The 24366-nt window shown below is 37.5% G+C and overlaps 1 protein-coding gene across 9 annotated transcripts in view; it reads right to left on the reverse strand.

The window, feature by feature from the left end:
* Positions 1–24366, reverse strand: part of camta1b (calmodulin binding transcription activator 1b) — a 374086-nt gene that overhangs the window by 13411 nt on the left and 336309 nt on the right. For 7 of the 9 annotated variants that reach the window (XM_065259154.1, XM_065259153.1, XM_065259152.1 and 4 more), the window contains 6 exons: positions 18645–18798; positions 14255–14395; positions 9870–12091; positions 7779–7905; positions 7438–7572; positions 72–235 (listed from right to left, as the gene is read on the reverse strand). In XM_065259154.1, the coding sequence (XP_065115226.1) occupies positions 72–235; positions 7438–7572; positions 7779–7905; positions 9870–12091; positions 14255–14395; positions 18645–18798 (2943 nt within the window). The remainder of the gene's footprint in view (positions 1–71; positions 236–7437; positions 7573–7778; positions 7906–9869; positions 12092–14254; positions 14396–18644; positions 18799–24366) is intronic. The other 2 variants (XM_073811853.1, XM_073811852.1) reach the window with 1 other exon arrangement.

Here is a 24366-nt window from a genome sequence, read left to right on the forward strand (position 1 = left end):
GCACAGCCAAGCATAAGGTAAAATCAAGAAAGCCATAGCAATCTCAGTTTAGATCTAGAGAACTTGGATACCTGTGCTTGTTCAGAGCTTCCTCTTCCACCTTCTCCTTCACCCACTGAAGGTCCTCCGCTATCCGACGTTCCTCCACTGCCCTGTTGCTGCTGTCCGGCCATCTCTGCCATCCTTCGCTCCATTTGCTCCAAGCGTTCCAGGATGGACATTCTGAACTGGTTATCTGCAAACAACAATGAAAGGGCTGTCAACAACCCAGAAATAATTTTATATAATAGTTATTTTCTGGTTTCAGGAGAAGAACAGTCCTCCAAAATTGACTGCAAAAACTGGGACAGATTCTGATAGATAAAAACAATCCTGCCCTACATTTTTATTCCTAGTTGTTTCCCAATTCATTAGGTTTGAACAGTGCTTTGTTATGACCCAAAGGCTTTAATTTATAATGGGACCACCTGCATCCCATATGTTCTTTCCTGTATTTCGCACCGACACCGGTTTTGCTCCCCAAACTGTGAATGAAACTGACTCTAATTCTAATGAATGGACACACACGCACATGTGCATTGGGTTTAGTGTTTTTCCTCCACCCTTGCAAACAAAAAGAGTAGCTCTGCCCGTGCAGCTTTGTTCAAACACTACTGCAGTGTTGGTGCAGTGCAGATGATGTCATTTCCACCTGCTGTCTCTCTCTCTCTCTCTCTCATCCCCTCCACTAAGAATGCGGCACACGTACGCTCATATAGGCCGGGGGGAGGGGAAAGGGGAGGAGGGACCAAATTGCTCTACAACGGGGCTGTGACATAATCAACGCTCTACTACACCTCCAGCAGCCAAGAGACGACCAATCAGATGCCAGCAGACGCTGGCAGATCAGCCAGGCAACAGGACGCTGGAGAGCTCCGTGTCAAACCCCAAACTGTTGAGAGGCAGCGTTTCAAAACAGACGGACCTCACTGTGTATTTATCAACGCTACAATCCGGTTACATGCATTTTAAACCAATGCAATGAGACACAAGAAGTATCATACATAGAAACCAGCTTTTAAGAAAAGTTGCAACAAATGGAAATGCATGCAAAATTACCTCTTGTAGAAGATACAGGATGTAATTTACGAAACTTTCAATGAGATGAGGTCTAGAACAAATCTTCAATAAAACATGCACGTTACACCTTACATTGAAGTCTTCAAAAACACGTCTTGTGATTGTATCCTAAAGTTCGACTTGATTTCCCAAACATCCCACGATAGCAACACAGAGCAGATGCATAAACTCGAATGTGTCCACAAAAAACCCAACTGTACCGAGCAGCCTGCCCCAATCTGTATTACTGTTTTTCAGGAGAAGTTACATCAGCTTTGTTTGCGCTCCTGTGGCCTTGGTTGAGTTCCTGGTCATTCAGCCTTCATGTGACTGCTGTTGCTAAGCTGTGAGGACTAAACTCTATTCGCTGAATCTTTGGGTATCTCATGGTAATATCCTAATGCAGTGAGCCCAAGCTGGTTTCTCGGTTTCATCAGAGTTGCATCATGCTGTTGGGAGTGGGGGCATCTGCAGCACTTTACGGCAAGAAGTGCAACAGGGTCTCAAAATCACTCACTTGTTGAAGATCTGTTGCGGTTTATGGTGCCTGAGATTGGTAATAAAGAACCTAAGGACGTTACTGTCGGAGTCATCAGAAATTAAACAAGCATTCCACAATGAATCCTTATAGCTGGGAAGGATTATTGCACATTAAAGAGGGAATTCACTCTGAATGAATTGCATCCACTGATAGAGCCGTTTGCTTGCACGTTAGGATCCAACAGCACATGAGTCACTAAAGGAGTTAGGCAAATTGGATAAAAGCACAAATGTGCACACAAATTTGGTGGTGATTAGCATTTTTAGGGTGCGATTGCACATCTTGCAAGCTGGTTTTCAAATTACGGAGGATGAAGAAACCTGGTGCAACCTAAAATACAATGATGTGTACTGTTAAATATTTTATTTATGTTAAATATAATCTTTATTTATGCACATTTAATAGTTTATAATAAATGCTATAATGCACAATGAAAATAGGGTATTTACAGCACTTATGAAGGTCTTGATTATTTATTGATTTCTGTATAAGTTTTCCCCAGAGCAAATCCAATATCTACTAAACCTGCGCATTTTTATCTTTACGGTTTAAAACAGACAGAGCCCATGTACAACAAACTCATATTCAATATAGGCCACCATAAAAATGCATATTAAATCATACAAATATCCATTCGACAGGATTTATCGGATAAAGCGCGATGCTTTTCTCTTAAGGGGATTTAGCTCAGCATGGATTTAAATCTGGGATAACAGCTCCTACAGCTGTGGACATTGGTAGATCCGATAGATTACTGAACCTGAACAGGTGCTTTTCTGATACAGGTGAGACGGTTGTGATAATCCCATTATTTATCTGTCAGTCATAATCCCAGCAATGATTATATGTATTAACTATCCCCGTCTAACCCATAACACACTGAAAAACCTCACATTCGCTCGGCTTTACACAAGATCTCTCTCGAAGACAGCACGAAAGTCTTTTAGAGAAGAACGTACTATTTAGGTTTCTTTGTTTTTGTTGCTTTTACTTTCGTTAAAAGTTAACTTGCTTTAAAGTGATGTGTGCGTGTATTCAGTTTATACTGACAAAGAACTTCGACTGTAACCTCCTGACCGCTGCTTAACAAACTGTGAAAGTAGTTCCTAATGGAAAAGTTAATAAAATATATGATGTGTACAGAAAGAAACACTGTATCTCAAAGATTCACTCTTATTGTTATATCAGCACAAATGCGAAACAGAAAATAACAAAATCCTGATCAGAGACTTACAGTACAGAAAACGCAACCCGACAATATTATTTTAGATATAAGTCGCCTCAAATTATTCAAACTGCCCAGGGATGGTGAATAAGTAACATTTTAATCTCAGTAAAGACCAAAGCACGGGTGGAAAGATCAGTGTGGACGGCACAATTCCTAGAATTCCTAAAAATTTTAGAAATTACAAAGCCGAACTTTGAACTTTAGATTTAGGGTTGATTATAGTGACCTAGTTACGAGTTCCCTTATATGGGCAGAGCAGAGGATGTAGACAGGACAGATAAATGAGCAGATTAAGAAAACATAATCAGAAGTGGTGCAAATCATTTTTCTACTTTTATAAAAGGATTTCGGTAACAATTTCCACACTGTAATCTAATAAACATAAAGCTGAATATAAGTCTTTCATAAAATGTAAATATAACAATGAAAAGCACTACGTTGTCAACAGGTTGGCATAATTCTAATGGGTTTGCCAGCAAATCAACACCAGATTTCCGAGCACAGATTTCCGAATAACTCCAGAAAACAAGGTCAACATCAATAAACACAGCATTCCCTCCAGCTGACCGTTCATAAAAATAAGGGCACCAGTCTCGCTCTCACTGTTCACCGCCTGTGGTGCTGAAAACACCTGACTGACTTACTATAACCACATGCGCAGACCGGAGATCTCCAGCTTGCCAAAAACATTCAGCTATAGTTTAAACTATGCACTTACAGTACTAAAATATGAATGCATCATAATTCTGTGGAATTAGAGGAACTTCCATGCTGCACCTGTGAACATTTTTGTGCACTCACTATGAATGAGACAGCAATGAAATCAAACAACAGAGAAAGAACAGTGTGACACATACAGTAACAAACATTAACACGTTGTTTGAACACAGAACTGCAAACTACATCTACTCTTCACATCACAAAAACGCCTCCACGTTTGGTTCGAGTTCACAATAATAACGAACATCATGCATACTAACCCAAAACAGCCAACGTGGTGTCTGTCACTCACACATGCTCTCCATCCAGCGTCAAACTAACTGCAGGAGCCGTTTGGAGACAGAGCCAACAACAATAGAACAAAGTGCAAGTGAGGAGAGTGTATGGAGAGAGAGGGAGGGAGATAAAGACCCCTCGCCCCCCTCCTCTACAAAACCGCCTGTTCTCTCCCCATCACCGCTGCCGATCCTTTATCTCCTCCGCTCTCGAACGGAGATGCTGGAGTTCGTCCACAGCGGGTACGCGCTTTACGCACCGCTTACGCGCAGTCGTGCGCCATCGGCTGCCTCCACAAACACTCGCAGACAGGTCCTCTTTTTCCGACGAAAAACGGTAAACAGACACATTTATCCGAATGAAAAAAACTGTGGTGTATTTTGTAAACGCGTTACGCGCGCCCGTCTCCAATCCGGGTCGGTCCAAAATATCGCGTTTTTCTTAGGAGTACGCATCTTTTGGGTGAATTTCACAGCAGCATGTGGACTCGATGTATTTAGCTTAAAATATTTAACTTAAGCTGAATCTGGAGCGAGTGTGACGTTATTTTGTGGATGGGTGTTGAAGCGCATTGTGTTTTGGGGAGTGGCAGCGCGCAAACACAATGGAGCCGCGGCGGTGTCTGATATAAGCGCTTGAAACAATGTGACGGTCCGATCACACGGCTGTTTCGCCACAGATCGGTATGTCTCTTAGATCGTGTTTAATGTCCTCGTCTCTCTTAGTCTCTGTCGTTTGCTTCAGTAGCTGCAGTGCTGCAGATCAATTGTTTTTCTCCTCTCTGCATTATGACAAATCGGACGACGCGCATAACGCGCTGGATACAAGCGAACAGCACGCTGGGAAAACAGAACATTTGACACTAAAGCCCGATTCTCCAAAGTCCAAAGACCTGATATCTCATGTCAAGGTTCACGAACATGTACTTACAGTCGAATCATATGGTAGCAACTATTACAACTTCACTGGTATAAAGAATAAACTGCCAAGAATGTGCTGGGCAATTTCATCCCCCAACAAACAAACAAACATAAACATACACAAACATAAACATACAGTAGTGGCCAATAGGAGAATATTTACCTAATATTTGCTTTTAATGAACACTGCTTTCCATTAAATCCATAACAAACATGAAGAGATTTGTACAAAATGGAGAAAGCAAACCTGGTTATTTATTTAACAAAATTATTTAACAAAAATGGTAATTTTGAGGGGAATAGGCATTTATACAAATAGCGCACAGGAAATAAACATATTGACTACAAATTTATTAGTTATTAATATTTTCTTTATCCTCTCTTGTTTTTGTTTATCTACACACGATTCTCATGTGCCATGCATCAACAGGATTAATGCACATGTTGTGTTTTTTGTTTTTTTTGCCAAGTGTCCTTAAATTCTTCCCAAAGTTGAGCTTCAATTTAAACATCACTCACAACTATGAAACATGCATGCAAAATATACAATAAATCTTTAATAATATATTTAAATAAAGTTGGACATCACTTTTGGCCACTACTGTGCATATAATTATATTATGCACCGATATATACAGGCAAACAAAGAATATTAAAATGAGAAAATGAAGCCTATTTTCATGACCATTGGGTGTTTTTTGCCTTCTGACATTTACCCATCTTCCCGATCTTCATATTCTGGACATGAATCACTTATTGTGTCATCATTTGCAGATGCTTTTATCCAAAGTGCATTATAAAGTATACATTTTTATCAGTATGCGTTTGAAGGTTTCAACAGATTTTGAACAAGTGAGTGATTTTGAGACCCTGTTGCACTAAAGTAAAGTGCTGCAGATGCCCCCACTCCCAACAGCATGATGCAACTCTGATGAAACCGAGAAAACAGCTTGGGCTTACTGCATTAGGATAGTGACACTGGTGCATTGGTAGAAATGCCTCCAAAACAAACAAAGAACAAATATGATGAGACGTGGATGGTAAGGAGCCTTTATATGGCATAAAGACGTTGTGCCAGCTGATTGATGAAGGATAGATTTAGTTTAATCATTCAATTATTTCTTGGTAACAAGCAGGGCCAGAGTGGGACTCATTTTCAGAGCTTCATGACTTATACGGCCCACTTTAAGTCATGATTGACTATATTAAAACAATATAATTAAATCCTAAGAATATAAGTGTGCAATAGTGCACTTTTCTCTGCAGCCTTGCAATTTATTGTATTTAAAAAAATATATGATTTCCAATTCAGTGCAAATACAGTAGCCTAAACAATATGATTTTTCATGATATTATATGATTTTATTCAATTAAACTTATTCCCTACTAAAAGGGAATGAATGTGTTTGGGTTTTCCACTATTTTTCTATTTAAAAACAAAAAAGTGGGTCTTGAGGGTTGAAAAAATTTGGACCCCCCTGATACACAATACGCAAGCAAGATTTATCAAGTATGCAGGGAAAACAGATGGAAAAAATGACTTATCTTAATGTTATTACTTGTAACGATCAGATAACGTAAAGTACTTTTTGTCACAAAAACTTGGAAAAAAATCATATTCATATGAAACTTACTTTTTCTCCAATAAACTGAGATCTTTTGCATCAAATAGATTTTTCTTACTCTTGCAAAAGATGATAATAACTATTCATAGACAATTCATTGTTATGAATTGCAATTTCTAGAGCTTTTTTCTTTTAGACGCCGTTTGCATCATGTTGCGCTCAAGTTTATTTTAAATGGAGACGCACAGCAAGTGCACTAGACCCCTCTAAATCAAAACCAATGTTCACAGCAAGACAGCTCTTTAAAAAGCACAAGAAAATGGTGCGTCCCCCATTTTTCCATGCATTTTAAATGTTAATGGATTTTAATACACACTTACCGCAAAACTCTTTTTTTTACATTTCTTCCAATAAGTGGTTGGGAACAATTAACTTAAAGCCGTATAAAGCGGTGGGGACATCTCCAACCCGCTAATAACGCAAGTGGGGCTGCAGTGAGTGCAGGCAGCCTAGAGACACAACCTTCAACCCGAGCCTCAAGGCCAAAAAAAAACAGACCGGCCCACCAGGAATTCTCCCGGTGCTCCCGATTAGCCAATGCGGGCCTGGTCACAAGTACAGATGATCTAAAAACATTTTTTTATCTATATGATGACTGTGATTATGAATTCATCTTATTAGAACCAAATATGTTACAGATTCATTTGTCAAACTTGCCTGACCCATTTCTAATGTACTTACAATCTGTAATACGAACCTCAACTTTATACTAAAAGTTTCATTCAGATGTTCAGACAGTTCAAACACTTTTACAAAATTTTTAACCAGGGCAAAACATCTTCTACTACACAATTTTTATCAGTCACTTGACCCTTGGGAAACAGGAGTCATTTTAGCAAACACAGAATCATAGATTGACATTCCACACAAAATCAATGCGATAGCAAATCAGAGAGAAAAAAGCACTTCTGACGTTCCATCACAAAGGGGCTTCACAGTAAATAAACAAAACAAAATAATGAACCACGACCATTTCTAGTGTGTAACAGGTGTATATAACATAAAAGGAGAAAAACGAGAGAGATTTACCATCCAGAGAGAGCCAGTCATGTTGTGAGGAGGGCAGTGCGGGCAGTGCCCGGGCTTTATATTCAAACACGACTGAGTTAGAGATGATCTGACTGCTGACCGCCACCTGAAGGGTCACCAGACCTGTATCATGAGCTGGGAGTAGAAAGAAAAGAACAAAAATAAAGATTGGGTTTTATATTCACCAACAGCTATTTGCAGCACAAAATTTTAAGTCTTTAAAGCTATTTAAAGTGTAACTAGTGGCAGATACTGTGTGCATCGAATACAACTAGCAGCAAAGAGCATTTTGTACAATGTTAGGTGCTATTCACAATGTTTGATGACTGTAAATGACACACCTGGGCAGTAACAGCGCAGCACACCGGGCTGAATGAGAGACGCAGGAACTGTGATCTGATCAAACAGGCAGGTGTATTCACTGCTGGCCTCCTGCCACGGGCCTGTTATAAGCACCTTCACCCCGCCCTGACACACAAACACAAGCATGATGTAGGGGAAAGCAGGATTAAGTGTACCCATTAAATAAATATATCATAACAAAATCATCTCACGTAATGGCCAATTCAATAATCATTGTCATTAGAAAACAATAGATATTATCAGCACAAGAAGTTTTAATATCAAGGTTTGATATTTGGCAAATGTTTTATGATTGATGAAATTAGAGCTGTAAAGGGCCGTTTACACTTGAATGAATAGCAGGTGCGAAATACAAATGGGGGTTCTCAAGGAAATTTCAGGGGGTTCATGAGTAGATAAAAACAATTATTTAATTACAATTAAATCTTAAACTGTATGTAAATAATTTTAAATAAAAAATCTAATTAATACACTTACTAACAAATATTTTTATATATATACACTAACAAATATTTATATATATACACTAACAAAAATATATATATATATTATTTGTTTAATTTACACAACACTACAATATATTACACAACACTACAATATATCAGAAAACTAAAAACGTTTTATGTAATAATAAAAGGAAAATTACCAGATGAAGGTCCAAAAACAATAAAATACCACTGATAAAAACTTTTCAAAAAAAAAGTTTTTGAAGTTAAACATGCAAATGTGCTATTAAATTATTTAAATATTTACTTAAAATCTCAGGGGTACTTCAAGTAAATATGTCAAGGGGGTTCAGCTTAGAAAAACGTTTCATTTCATAAACACTTTGTTTTCAACAACAAAAAAAGTAAAAAAATTAAAATCACAAAAAGATGCATAAGAATTTAAAATAACAATTAAATATTTTATTTTATATAAAAAATGAAAAAGAATAAAAAACGAAATAAAATGACTGGGACTAAATGTCTATAATAATAAAAAACTATTTCATGGCCAAAAAGTTATTCATGGCCAAAGTAATGTGAAATAATGTGAAATGTATGTTGGTTATATAAGTTATTAAGTATACTTCAATTTAGTTTAAATGAATTTTACAAACTTAAAGCATTATCATATTGCACATATTATTTAAAATTAGGGACTGACAAAAGATTAATCGTGATTAATTGCATTAAAAAAAAAGTATGTTCTTGCATAATATTTGTGTGTGCACTGTGTGTAATTATGTTGTATATATAAATACACAACACATGCATGTATGTATTTAAGAAACATTTACATACATATAAATATTTATTTAGGTTTTGATATATTTTATATATTATATATTTATATATTGATATTGATATATATATAAAATATATACAAAACATATACACACACTCTCTCTCTCTGTATACATGTATGTGTGTATTTATATATACACAATAAATACACACACAAATATATTATGCAAACTTTTATTTTGTATGCGATTTATCGCATTAATCTTTTGTCAGCCCTTTATAAAACATGAATGCATATTACAGTTTTTTCTTCAATATTGTGCAACCGTAATAGAAAAGTTTTTTCTTTTAACTTTAGATACATTTGAATGTCACATTATACTGCCCTGGAGCAGCACAGAAGTGCCTGTCATTATTAGCCAGTTGATGTAAATGCGATAAGCCCTTTGTCTATATTTGTCCGTCTGCTTCCTTGCTAACAGGGATGTGAATGACAGACTTAGTATTTGTCCCATGTGGCCCTCGGGCTTCTGGGACAAATAACTACATGACTTGTGTTAGAGAAAACCTTGAGCTTTACATTTAGACCTTGCCAGTTAATTCACTCACATCTTAGTTTGCATGAATAAGCCTAATGCTGATCCCAAATATATTACATCACTTTTTCTAAATATTCCCGATTAACAGTAGTGAAAACCATTTTAAACCGCAAACAGATATCTGTTATTCACTAAGCTGTACATAACCCCCACCATCTACTGTGCTGGGTTTTATTTAATAATCCAATCAACAGATAGATTTCTGTGGATTTTCCCTCCAAATCACCTCTGTCAAACTCACCTCAGGATAAGACCACTCTGGAGAATAATCCGTCACTACAAACAGCCTTCCGGTAGCCTGCAACAGTCCCATGTTCCCATGCGCCACGGCTTCGGCCACCTGCATGTACGCCAGCTGCCCCGCTTCGCCCGTCACTCCCCCGGCCTGAGAAGACTGAGGGCTACAGCAGGGCTGCAGGCAGATGTCTGCAGAATTATACCCCCTCGCCCCATCTTCAGCACCTTGCTGTGCCGCGGTCCCAGAGGAGACCTGCCCCTCTGTTCCCGTATGGGTCATCAGCTGATGGCCGTAGAGAGCGTTGCCCCCTGCCACCACGCCCGTGCCGCTTCCGCCCTCCACCGAAATAAAGTCATTGATGAGATCTGAGAACTGATTACCGAAGGAAACATCAAAATGGTCCAGGTTGATCTCCATGGACCCTCCTGCGTTGGTACCACTGCCCCCCAGGCTCTGGTGGGCATCCACGGTGCTGAAAAGACCCGCCACCAAACCAGCTCCTTGCAGAAGCGGCTGGAGCTGTTGATGGGGGCTGTTGGAAGTTCTGTTTCGTTCACCGCCGTTGCACAGGGTTCCGCTTTCTGCTCTCGCTGCCACGGTCCCGCTGCCCTCTGTTGGCTGCTGGAGGTAATGCTCCGTGCCCCCTACACCATCAGCTTCTCCACCAGGCTGCAAGTGGTCTCCTGGTTTCAGCACACAATCTGACTCTTTCTCCTGACCGCCTCCATCACCTGGTTCTGCTCCTGCTGGCTGTTCCATGCCACTGACTTCCTCGTGCTCCTGGCCCGGGTTGGAGAAGTGATTCTGGTACTGCAAAAGCTGGAGTCCGTTTCTTTTTGTCGGAGAGCTACCGTTGCAATTGGAGGTGGAGTGCTGTGTGTGGTGATGGTGGTGGAGATGTCCATTGGTGCCCGTCGAGTCTTGGGTCTTCACGACCGACAGGCCCATGTAAGCGGCGTCATGGGAGTTCTGGGTCGAACCGTTGTTTTGGTGGGCCTGGGTTTGAGTGGACTGGGGAGAGCCTTGCAGGAAGAAGCTGGGCGAGTGGCCTTGGTGGGCCAGGTGAGAGCTGGAGATCTGGCCGTATCCTGCAGCTGAAATCACACTGGCGGGATAATCCTGCTTGGCGTCAATGGCGCTGAAGTCCATCTGCTCAAGCGTGGTGCTGGGACTCAGACCGCCCCCAGATGGCAGCAATGAACCAGTGGGAGTCAGCGCCAGGGAGTTTTGGGTCGAACCACTGCTTGAGGATCCAGAGATGCTGACCGCCCCGCTCACCACCTCACCGACTTGATATCCGCTTTCGTGAGCCAGTTGCTGTTCAAATGAGGTGTCCTCGGTCTTGATGTTCTTCACGAGAGCGGGGTTGAAGGTATATCCGTTGTCACTTAGAGGCGGAGAACATTGCAATCCTCCATTACTGCAGCTGCTACTGTTACTCTCTTCTGTTTTTAACCCATTCCCACCATACGTTTGACCTTGCTTGGGGTTGTTGAGAAAGCAATCAGGGTCAAAGTTCATATTAGTCTCGGGCAGTTTGATAGACCCGGTCTCCAGGTTGCTTGAGAGCACCAGTTCTTCTGACATGCCGCCTGTCGACAACATAGCGAGCCCCTCTGTGGACCCAGCGTCTGCTAACCCTACACCCACCGTCCCAGCGAATGCAAACTTATGGCTGTCGGCCGTCACCGCCAACACCAGACTGCTAGAAGCCGTGTCTGGACCCAGAAGGTGAGCGTTGGGGTCTACGGTAGGTGACATGCTATAGACCGGGTCACCAGAGACCTCAGACATAAAAACCGTGGCGGACTGAGACAGGCTACTCATGACAGAGGCCACGTGACCTATTCCGGGCACCACGGGGCTGTCGGCTATGTCGGGGTCCGAGTTAAGCCCGCTGCTGATGGAGACGGGTGAGCTCTGGGTGGTGTCTGGTACCTCCACCTGATTGGAGGACGACACCTCCATGCTGTTCTGGTGGAGCAGTGCCGGCTTGGGCACCTTGCCGTTCCTCTTCTCTCGACCCGTTCCGCCGGCACCGTCGCCACCCGCCCTGCCATTTTTGCCCCCGCCGTGACTGTGCTCCGTCTTGCCTTCGGACACATCGTTGTTCTGAACCTCGGAGTGGCCGCCGCCGTAGGCGCCTCCGGCACGTGGGTCCACTTTAGGGGAGATGATACGATGTTTGGCACTGTTGCATTTGTGATGCAGGCTGCTTCCGGCACCTGCAGAGAACAGACATGGTAACAAACTCTGCACATATCCTGATGCAAATACAAACATTTTTTTTTATACAATTACAATTCATTAAAGCTGTAAATAAAAGGAATGGAAAAGAAATGTTAAATGGTGAAGATAGTTGCATTAGCAGCTATGCAGAAACACACAATAAATGAATTATATTCTGTAAAGTTGAATAAAAAACGTTGAACATAAGTAAAACAAACAAAGCATTGTAAAACACAAAATAAATATAAAGTTACAAAAATGTAAAACATAATGTGGCAGTTTCCCGGACAGGGCTTATCTTAGTCCCAGACTAAAATGCAAGTTTGAGCTGCCCTAATTTTTAAAACACCTTGCACTGACATATTTTCACATCTATCAGTGCCATTGTTTTATCTCAAGATGCACACCAGTATTTTATTTTTGTAAGGTTTGTTTGTAAAAACTACTTAAATGTCCTAATATAACTAAGGCCTAGTACTGGATTAATCTAAACTCTGTCCGAGAAACCGGTCCAATATGTTTTAAGTAAGTGATCATGCCTGACTATATTATTTTATGTGGTGGAATAAATTGTCACTTTACTCAACAGTGCCATCTAGTGGTCAAAATCTATATAGCACTAAAAAAACTGAAATCACTTTATTATAGCAGGTTTACGTCTGTTTTCTTTAACCCTCCTGTTATGTTCAAATTTTAGCAACACTTTTAATGTTCAAATTGACCCCAAATAGTTTAATATATGCTAAATAACTTTAAATTTAAAATAAAATTGTAGGAAAAACATAACTTTTTATTTTTATATATACATAAATTATTTATTAAATAGATACATTTCTATGAAAATGTATTTTTTTGTAGCACATAAATTTAGGGTATATTTATTTAAAAAAAAAAAAAGTAATTAAAATCATTTATAACATTTATTTTATTTGAGAACAGTTTTACCAGTTTTTCACATATTAATAAAAAACCTCATTAGATCAGTTTTACAGGAATACTGTGTGTACTGTATGTTATATACTTGGCAGACACTTTTATCCAAAGTGACTAAAAGTAACTTCAAGTCTAAAAGTATCAAGGAAAGGTCAAAAAGTAGGTTTAAAGACACAATTATTAGCATATTTCTCAGAGATGTCAAAGTAGCTTTGGGCTCAATTTAACCCCAAACATAATAGTAGGGTTAAAAATGATTTATTAATTTATCTGGCATTCAAACTCTAAATGTTTCTCAATAAAAATATAGTCTCTGTAGATACAGTAAATTACAAATTACATTGCTCAGAATATGACTTACATATTATGTTATTTTTATTTATTTTTCTTGCTAAAATGATCCAAGATATTTTAAACATTCCTATAGGGGAATTTTTTTGCTTAGTGTTTGCACTTTGAAACTAAACTGCATCAATATAGGATGTGTCTTGAACTGTCATTTACATCTTAACTTTGTTTCAGATGTGTCTTTTAAAGGGGAAATATCATAAAAATCTGATTTTTTCCATGTCTGAGTGCTATAATTTGGTCCCCAGTGCTTCTATCAACCTAGAAAATATGAAAAAGATCAACCCACTAACTTAGTTTTGGTAAAACATTCTCTGCAAGCATGTGAAAAAATAGCTCATTAAAATTTGACTCCCCTTGTGATGTCAGAAGGGGATAATACGGCCACTTAATCTGCACTATCCAGCCATGGCACTGCCAACTCATTTGCATTTTAAAGGACACACCCAAAATGGCACATTTTTGCTCACTTCTACAAAGTGGCAATTTTAACATGTTATAATAAATTATCTGTGGGGTATTTTAAACTAAACCTTTACATATGTACTCTGGGGACACCAAAGATTTATTTCACATCTTAAAAAGTCTTGTGAAATGTCCCCTTTAAAGTTTAACTTAAAACAGAATCAGATTCGGTGTATATTTATAAAATGAATGCAAATAGCAGTTTAGATTATTTGCTCTTGGTAAAATCTAATGGGAAACATACAAGTTTATCTAAAATCTTATCTTGACAAATCCAAGCACAGAGTATCTTCTGAAAGTCTCATTTCACTGCATGCAAAGAAAAACAATTTAGATATAAAAAGATCCTTCTTTACTGTACATATCTTAGCCTAGCTGAAGCCGTCCCCTCCCGTTCTTCCCCGTGCTCTTACCCAGGTTGCCCGTGCAGAGGCAGTTGTGAGTCCGGGGAGGTGGTTTGGTCTGGTGGCTGTCCAGAATCTGCTGAACCAACTGCTCTGCTGAGAACCCTGTGCTGCTATTCCCATTGCTGCAAGTCCACTTGATGCCATGAACTGCCGGGAGAGAGGAGGGACACACAGACGTCAGCCAGTCAGCCACACAGACCAGCACCTCGCCAGCACCCCTACTGACACTGCAGAGGAGACACAGTCTAACCCGCCCTGCCTCGCTCGCTTTTAATGCTTACTTGATTCGCCTGTGACCTGAACTCCTAATGAGTACCAGCAATATGAAGCTGTACCCCATAGATGGCACCCGTTTTTGCAGTACTTAGTTTCAGTAATGTCAGAATTGTAATGAACACTTACTGTTCAAAAGTTTAAGGTCACTTAAGTGAAAAACGTTTGATAATTTTGTGTATAGATATTATGCTGAATCTCAACTGGAAGAGAATTGTGTTAGTAGCACAAAGGTCATGGGTTCGAACCCATCGATGAAATGTTTTACTTGAAGCACTTTATGTTAAGCATCTGCCAAATGCTTCGGCTTTACTAATATGAGTCTTTTTTCCCTTTTTTTTAGTAAAATAAAGTATGTAAAACTTAAGTCACATGACACAGGTGCTATTTAATATTACACATCTGCATTACAAGACACCCGAAGACACAAACACAACGCAACACCGACATCTGCTGGACATTTTGCGTTACTACAGCAAACTCATGGCAATATAACTGATCCTGACAACACAATAATGAAGTTCTCTAAAAATTTATTTTTGGTACACTATAACCAACTCAATCTCTATTGAATAATATCTTTATAATGGGGAACTTTTACATTTATAAATGAAAATATATGAAAAAAGCCAATGTTTTATATTTTGGATTTACTGTAAATCTATAAGTAGAGTAAAATTGAAAAGTGGAAGAAAGTTATTTAACCTATTAAAGGACTTTAAACTTTTAGAAGACCCTGATGTTTAATCTTTTTTTAAATATTTTTATTTATTATTATTATTTTTTATGTATTTATTTTTATTTACTCCTTCCTTAAATGAATCTATGCTTGTTTCGTTGAGACTGTTACCTTACTTTATAATATGTTTTTCATATGTTTTTATATCACGCCTCAGGTAATCTTTTCTTACGTTTTTAGGGCGGTTGGCAAGGTGCATTAGGGCCGTTTCTCAATCCGAAGGTTGCAGCCTCCAAAGGTCGCATACGTAATCAAGACTGTCTTATTTCAGAATATTAACAATTATAAAGGTGATTATTATTCTTAGTTAATCGTAAATTGTTGCAATATGCTTTTTACTTGCGAATGTAATGCTCAGTTTACTTCAATAAACCAGGCTTGATGACGTATGCAGCCTGCATATGAGACCTCCGAAGGCTGCAGCCTTCGGATTGAGAAACGGCCTGTGTCTCAGTAGGTATCGTTTTCATGTGACGCTGCGCAGACTGTTCGGCGAATGACATCACAGTGTCGCGAGAGCGTCTCGAACACTCGCGGTTTTTATGTCATACGGCGATCGGTTTGCGCAACAACCTGTGCAGTCGAGCGCGGCGTGTGTTACACCGCCACATTCAGCATATCCTTGCTACAAACACTTTATTGCGTTTGCGTGTCGCTTCATCCGCGTAAATCTAAAGATTTTCTAAACATCTGTGGAGAGAGAGAAGCGCAATGTGTTTGTGGCCTCGTGAAAAAGGTGAGGGAGTTGATGCTTTGTGTTATAGCGACATCTCGTGTTCACATTGTGAATTTCACTGCACATTAAAATGTATTTAGCTTCCAACAGCGGGCAAATACAGTTCCAATTTATTAAAAATCAACAATTTGGACACATTTGTGGTCAATGTATTATTAAATGTAGCTTTTCACACACACGGCACAATCACAAAACTATTAGGTGAGCAATCTTGTTATGTCTCTTATTTTGAATTTCTTCAGGGGTAGAGCATAGAAAATAAAATGTATATATATATATTTGGCATTTTAGATATAAATTAATCACTATTTTAATTTATTTAGAGCCTTTGAATGTTTCTTTCATTGTATGGACATCAGTGTAGTTTTGTAAGTTTTTTAAGAACCATACAGATTAAGACAGACTTTTATTTAAAACAAATTACTACAGACTTTTTACTTCACTTTTTCTATCATGGTGTTTACTTTCCAATGATGTCTGTTGTTTTTATAATGAACATTTTATTTTCTATGCTCTACCCCTGAAGATAATAATTTTTCATTTATTAATTATTGTGTCAATATAAGCTACCAGTGAGACATGACCAACAAACACTCGAGAGCCCATCTCTCAAAACTAAAATGTCCTGCAATTTCACTCTTTCACCAGTAGGTGTCACTATCGCACCGTCACTGAGTGTCAGTACTGGAAGGTCATTCAAAGAGATGATGATGATGTGCGAAGCGTTCAGCTGGCTTGTCACTACAGCACTACCACATCATGAAGTTAATGACTCATTGATGTGGGTTCAGATATTGGAGGGAAGAAAGGGCGCTGTGAATGTATAGAGTGTGAGTCCATCCACTGACACTGTCCAGAAGTCACCAGTAATTCACAGCTGAACTCTCTGTTCTTTATATAACTCTCTCTCATCAAGATTGAGTATGAAAGCCGCTGTCTGGATTTCGGCATACATTCGTCCTCGCGGCGGTTCGGTCAAGTTAAAAGCATAGCGGACCAGAGGACAGGTGTCAGAATGATTTGGGTCTTCTTCTGACAGGCACCTACAGTACAGACGCCCCCCTCTGCGATCTGAAACTGATCTAAGGTCCCTTCTGATCTAACCACAGGGTTCAGGTCATTTGTGATTATTAATAAGGATTTTTTTGACATTAAAACATAAAACATTACTAGAGCGGATTTCTATGTGTGTTTTAGGTAGCAATAATTATAATTAATTTAATACTTAAATGACGGTAATGGTAATTTTTTAGTGCACAAATATACAAAAAACATCTTGAGGTCTGAATGCGGCCCAACAAGGGAGCTGTTTCTTCAAGAGCTGTAAAATCCTTTAGAGCAGAACATAACTAGACACTTTATATTCATTACAGAAAGTTCAATGACTTTTCCCTGACTTTTTTAAGATTGGTAATAATTCCCATGACCTTTGCAGGGCTGAAAATAACCATTTTAAAATTCCCTTATATTTTACATGACTGCGGGAAACACAAGTGCGACGTGACAAGTTTCCAGCAAGTTATTTTTTTGTCCTGATGCACAAAATCACATAGGCCTATAACCAAAACAAATTTTATATTTAATATACAGCTGTGTGGATCTGGATTAGGACACATCAGCTTGTACAAAATGTACTGTACACTGCAAAAAATGATTTTCAAGAAAAAAAATTCTTAGTATTTTTGTCTTGTTTTCAGTAAAAATATTCTTAAATTAAGATGCTTTTTCTCGATAAGCAAAATTACCCAAGAAATAAGTTGAATTTAAGTGATTTTGTGCATAAAACAAGCAAAAAAATCTGCCAATGGGGTAAGCAAAAAATCTTGAAAATTTTTCTTAAACACTAAATAAAAAAAATAAAAAAAATTGCTTACCCCATTGGCAGATTATTGTTCTAAAAAGTAGACTTATTTTCTTGGGTCGTTTTGCTCACCAAAAAAGCATCTTAATTTAAGAATTTTTAGATATTTTTACTCAAAACAAGACAAAAATACTAAGAAAATGTTTTCTTGAAAATCATTTTTGCAGTGAGGTGTTTAAGAAAAAAGTAAACTCATTTCAAGATTTTTTTTCGCACCCCATTGGCAGATTTTTGTGCTTGATTTAGCACAAATTTAATTAAATTTGATATTTTTGGTCCAAAAACTAGATTTATTTTCTTAGGTAATTTTGCTCATCAAGAAAATGCATCATGATTTTACATTTTTAAAAATATTTGTACTGAAAACAAGACAAAAAAACTAGCTAAGAAAGTAATTTTTTCCAGTGTAACCCTAAATTCAAGAAAAATGTGCTTACCCCATTGGCAGATTTTTTTGCTTGTTTTATGCACAAAATCACTTAAATTTAATATTTTTTTGGTCTAAAAACTAGACTTATTTTCTTGGGTCATTTTGCTCATCAAAAAAGCATCTTAATTTAAGAATTTTTAGATATTTTTACTAAAAACAAGACAATTTTTTTTTCTTAAAAATAATTTTTTTGCAGTGTAGCAGTAAATTACAAACTCATTGTCATTGGCAACTAAATTTGCACAAACTAAGCTCTTTTTATAAACGACCAATGACTCAAAGTTTGTAAAACGAACTCATTATCATTACAAATACACTGTGGATGAATGATATTATCAGATATGATTTAATACTCACACATGGGCTTGAGCTGTCCAATGAGCTCTTCCTTGGTCCATTTGGCCCACTCTTTCTTATCTGTGTTGATGGAGCACAGGATGGGTCCACATGGTTTCCCACAATCCTCTATGGCGGGCACGTTCAGGTAGTGGACCAGCACAATGTCAGGGTTCTGAGGGAGAGAAAAATCATAATAAAAATGAAAAAGGAAGGAAGTCGAGACAAAAGCAAGTGGAAACTGACATGAAAGGTGAACAGTGATGGGACGAAGCCCCTACCCAAAACTGTGTCTGAAAGTATAACCACAAATGTTGTAAATCACTTCTTTGCATCTAGGGTGGTCTCACGTACTGTATACAGCATCCGAAATGACATCTATCCATGCAATTAAAACTTCAACTAAACGCACGCACCAGAGAATCTCGCCAGAAGCACGAACAGCCACGGCTGAGAAGCTAACGTGTTAAACGTCGGGTCCGCGAGTTGTTTTGCGTTCGGTGGCAGGAGGTGGGAGTCGTTAATTGGCAAGCACGCGCGGAAACACAAGCGTCTTCCATTCTTCGCCGAGCTCCCCGGAGCAGATGCCCCCAATTAACTTCTAAGTATTTACCAACATCAAAACACCACAATTCATCCCGGCTCAGAATTACGGCCATAAATTATCCTAATTGACAGCATAAGAGTAATAGGTGTTGCTTAAAACTCAGCTGCTACGGGAAGGAGTCGAGGGTGTGAAGGAGGTACGTTGGGTTCGGGGACGGAATTCCGGCATCTTGGAATGACTAATCAAACTTAAAAGTGTTGCTTACTGATACACTCAGAGGACACAGTTGTTACATGTACCGTAGCTATAGATTTACCTTTGCACAAGATTGCAACTTTCATACAAGAAAACATCCCTCACAATTTCTTTATATAATGCCAAAGTGTAATAATGGTAACAGACAGCTGTACAGGGACTGAGGGATGCATGTGGGGTCCTGAAAGAGAAGAATGAGGCCCGATACAATTCTGAAGGTTTGTCAATGTTACGCTGTCAATAAATTTCCCCCGCTGCCAATAATTTAGTTTCTCCATCAATCTGCCTCCGAGTCCGCTCACTCCCGGATTCATCTTTTTGGATGTAAAAGTGAGACCCTCATCCATTTTCACATTCACTGACCGTGTTAATGACTAAAACTTTCACTCTCAGCATTCTCTAAATAAATCAATGTGTTACAGACCAAAACTTGAATTTAAAACTACAGCGAATCAGTAGCTTCACATCACCTTCGGCTTTTGAAATACAGCCAACATTTCCCCTTTTTACCCATGAGGAGTGCGGATCTCTCTGTGAAAGACATAAAGAAATAAACTTCTCCTCTTCAAACGTCTGTCTGACGGCCATATTAGCATTTTAATATCGCAGCATTAGTGACCAGATGGGAGACGGATAAAGCGAACATGTTTGGCGATGCGTATTGTAAGGTGTCTGCACAAAATCTTAAAATAAAACAGTCTGGTCGATTTCATTGCAATCTTAAATAAGAGTAAAATTGCATTGCATTATCCTTCCCTCTTGAATAAAACTCTACTACTGTTAACAATGTTACACTACATACACAACGTCTTTTTTCTTTTGATAGTCAAGAACATTCGTATAATAGGATTTAGTTGAACAAATAAAATATGAGAGTCACACTCTCAGAAAAAAGTTACATGAAGGGCTGTACATTTTCAAAAAATACACTTTTGCACCCAAAAGGTGCATGTTGGTACCTCTAATGTACATATCTGTGGTTAAATGGTACATTAGCCTACACTGCAAAAAATTATTTTCAAGAAAAAATGTTCTTAGTATTTTGTACTTTGTTTTCAGTAAAAATATCAAAAAATTGTTAAATTAAGATGCTTTCTCTGGATGAGCAAAACGACCCAAGAAAACAAGTCTATTTTCTAGACCAAAAATGGACATTTTGAAAAATTTTGTAAACACTAAATGAAAGAAAAATTCTGTTTTTTTTTGCTTGTTTTATGCACAAAATAACTTAAATTTGATATTTTTGGTCTAAAAACTAGAATTATTTTCTTGGGTCGTTGTGCCTATCAAGGTAAAGCATTTTAACTAAAGAATTTTTAGATATTTTTTACTGAAAACAAGGCAAAAAGACTAAGAATGTTTTTCTTGAAAATAATTTTTTGCAGTGTACTGTTAAAACTTTACTTAAAAAAAATATCTTAAGCTGTACTTCACGTATATAATTTAGGTCAAAAGGATTCGGGTGACAAAAAGTTTGAAACCCCCTGGTCTAAATCATTAGTCCTCAGACGCAGAGGTGGAAGTAACGAATTACAACTACTCACGTTACTGTAATTAAGTAGTTTTTTCGTGTACTTGTACTTTTATGAGTACATTTTTAAGTCTGTAATTTCCCTTGTACTTAAGTACAAATTAAGGTCAGTAATGTACTTCGCTACTTTGAAAATCACATTCGTTACTAAGTACTTGTAGAATTTGAATCAAATTAATATTCAAATCTTTGACAGCATTTGGATATCCAATAGAAATAATTGATCGTGGGCGGGCCAATAAAAACCCTTGTATTTGAACCGGAAAAAAGCCCGGTCTCTGGAGAGCTATTCAATCGATCCTCGTGCGTCCTTCACTGTGACGTTGTATTTAGTGTTTTAATGTCAAAGAACTTTGGCGTTATGGACGCTGAATTAATAAAAAATTCAGAAGAATTACCGGATGATGAGTGCCCATGGCCGCACCTGGGAGTTGTTCAAACAGAGGAAGGAAAGGAGTAAATGTAATGCAAACTTTGTTTGCCATCTGCAGTGATTTCGGCTTACAATACTTCAGCCTCTAATCTCAAAAAGCACATTATGGTAAGAAGACTTATAACCATATTTATTTGATCGTTTTCGTTTTTAATGTTGGGTAGACCTCACGATAATTTGCCTGAAAACATCACTTGAAACATGTAGGTATGTGACAAAATGACGTAATACGCACGAGCGCTTTGTTCCCACGGCTGTGTTCCTAGCAGGTATTCAGCGCCAGACGCGTTGTTGACTTAGGAAATCTGTCATATCTTTGCTTTGTGAATACCTCTAAAGCCCATATACTAGTGACATAAATTACTTCCTCACGTTGATTCTCACGTTCGAATTTCCAAGATTGCTGTTGTAAGAAGAAAGTTATAAGCGAAGCAAAATTTCTCTCGTGTTTGGCATTGAAATCCTCTATGAAGGCGAGTATTTTTTGTTTCAAACCAAATTCTTTTGATAGAATATACATTTAACTTGAATTAGGTGAAGTTTGGGATTGATTGTAACATTCGCATGTGCTTTTTTAAGATCCGCAAGTGACGTTGTTGTCAAAAGCAGAATCGCCCATTCAATCATTTTGGCTTCCAAAAATTCTCCGTTTTCATTAATCCGTGCATTATTTTTTAAAGTAATCATACAGAACGAAGGATTAGAATCTCTAGATTACATTATTGGCATAATTTTGTCAAACATATAAATAAATACATGCATGCAACATGCATGCATTTATTGAATTATTATTAATGATAAATAACATAATCATCAATTAATGTATTAATGTATTAATAATATCTGACCATTTAAATTGCTCGCCAGCATTATTATTCAATTAAGAAATATTAAAGAAACAATGAAATGTTTCTTTAATATATAAAAATACAGCTTTTATTTGAGAGGGCTTTGATTTCATATGGAAAGATATGCGTGGATTGATGCTCTCGGTTTCATTAATTAGTGGTTAATCAAAAATAATAACATTTATATATATATCTTTTAAAAAGATGTCATCTTAATCTTGGGCTTTTAATTACATACAATGTGGTGTTTGAATTATGCAAATAGACCAAGAAATGAGAAAGTTATGATATTTTAAAGTGTTTGGTCAAGCGGAAGTTTTTCATAGTTTTATAGTTTTAATTGGGTACAAAAATGCCCCCTAATTTTCGAGTTAAAAAATTCCATATCTTTCTTAATAATTATCCGATTTTAATAATTTAAAAACCATTTTAAAGTTCTTTTTATTATCTATCATATGGTTATAATTATATATATATTTATATTTTTTGTCACATACCTAAAACATGAGCTTCAGTTACCTAGGTGACGAGCACGTAGACCGTAAAAAAAGATTTAACATTGTAAAATGGCGCTCAAAGTTAAATTTCATGTCATTGTCAACATTGTATTATTCATATTGAATCAGTGTTGTAAGCTTATAATAATAAACAGTCTAATAAGGACTCTTTTATCAAATTAGTCTGTTGCCGCGTCCCACTGGCGTAGCAGTGTAACTGCACTGACAGCCTGTCTAAATTACACATATGTCAGTACATATTGTAGTGTACTTTTGGAAAGCTTTCTTGTCCAATAATATTTTTAACTCTTTTCCCCGCCATTGACGAGTTATCTTGTCAATTAAGAAAAAAAACATTTGCATAAAACGTGTTTCTGAAGAATTTATGTTAATGTGCAATACCGCGATTGTCCACTAGATAGCGGACTTACCCAATTTATGGATAAACTGAAGCCAAAACGTTATTTACTAATTTTATGTTTGATATTCGTTCTGAATCTGATCTCTAACTAAATTCCTTCACAAAAAATGCAATTGTTTCAGCTTTTTGTTAAAAAAAAAATGTGTATTTGTAAAGAATAACACCAATATTTAAGAGTTTATAAGCAGGGAAAAAAATAGGATGGAACGGTTTTTCACTTTTTTTATTGTTTGTTTGAAAGTAGAGGGTCTGTTCTTTCATTTGATATATATTTTTAGAAGAAAAATTTCCTGGAAGGCATTTTGTAAAACTTTTGTGAAAATCATAAAAAATGCTGGCGGGCAACTTTTCGAAAAATGGCTGGCGGGGAATGAGTTAATGTAAAAAAATCTGTTTTTAAATAAAATAACCCAACAAGCTTATTTATATTGTATCATAATTCATTAATAATAATAACATTAGACCATTTTTATAACTTGATAAAAATTATATGAAGAAACAATATGAAATAATATAGCTGCTGTTAAAATCATTTAACATTCTTTAAACAGACAAAATTCCTGTACTATGTGTTTGTTCGTATAAAACACAAATTGCCTGTTTTTAATCCATTCATATCTCTGATTTCATTCAATGGATTTAATATTTATTCAATAAATATCACCGGCTAAAAAGTAATTTGTACTTGAGTAGTTTTTAAGAGGGGTACTTTGTACTTTTACTTAAGTACATTTTTAACACCAGTACTTTTACTTGTAATTGAGTATTTTTTTAGCAACTACTTGTACTTGTACTTGAGTACAAATTTTCAGTACTCTTTCCACCTCTGCTCAGACGGGATAAGCTCCAGTGTGGACCTGAAAATCTTTGATGTATATCATATAAATGTGTATATTCTGGACATTTGAGAGGTTTAACCCGTCAAAAGATCAAACTGTTCCTCTCCAGATGACTGACTGTGTTGATTGACCCAAAAAGTTTCTGTCAGACAGAATGGGATTTTTAAGATCTGAAATTTTTCTCGTCTCTCCACAGTGGTGCAATATTTGCAGTTTCTTATGGAATATTCGACATACGGCTGTAACCTGGCAACAAGGCTTTAATAGATGCCCGCATGCACACACAAACACATGTTCACGCACACGACCACTGTAGCTCAACCGTAAACTGCTTTCCATCTCATCAACGATAATGAAGGTAATAAATTAAGT

This window comes from Paramisgurnus dabryanus, chromosome 14 (genome assembly GCF_030506205.2).
Source record: "Paramisgurnus dabryanus chromosome 14, PD_genome_1.1, whole genome shotgun sequence".
Lineage (NCBI taxonomy): Eukaryota > Metazoa > Chordata > Actinopteri > Cypriniformes > Cobitidae > Paramisgurnus > Paramisgurnus dabryanus.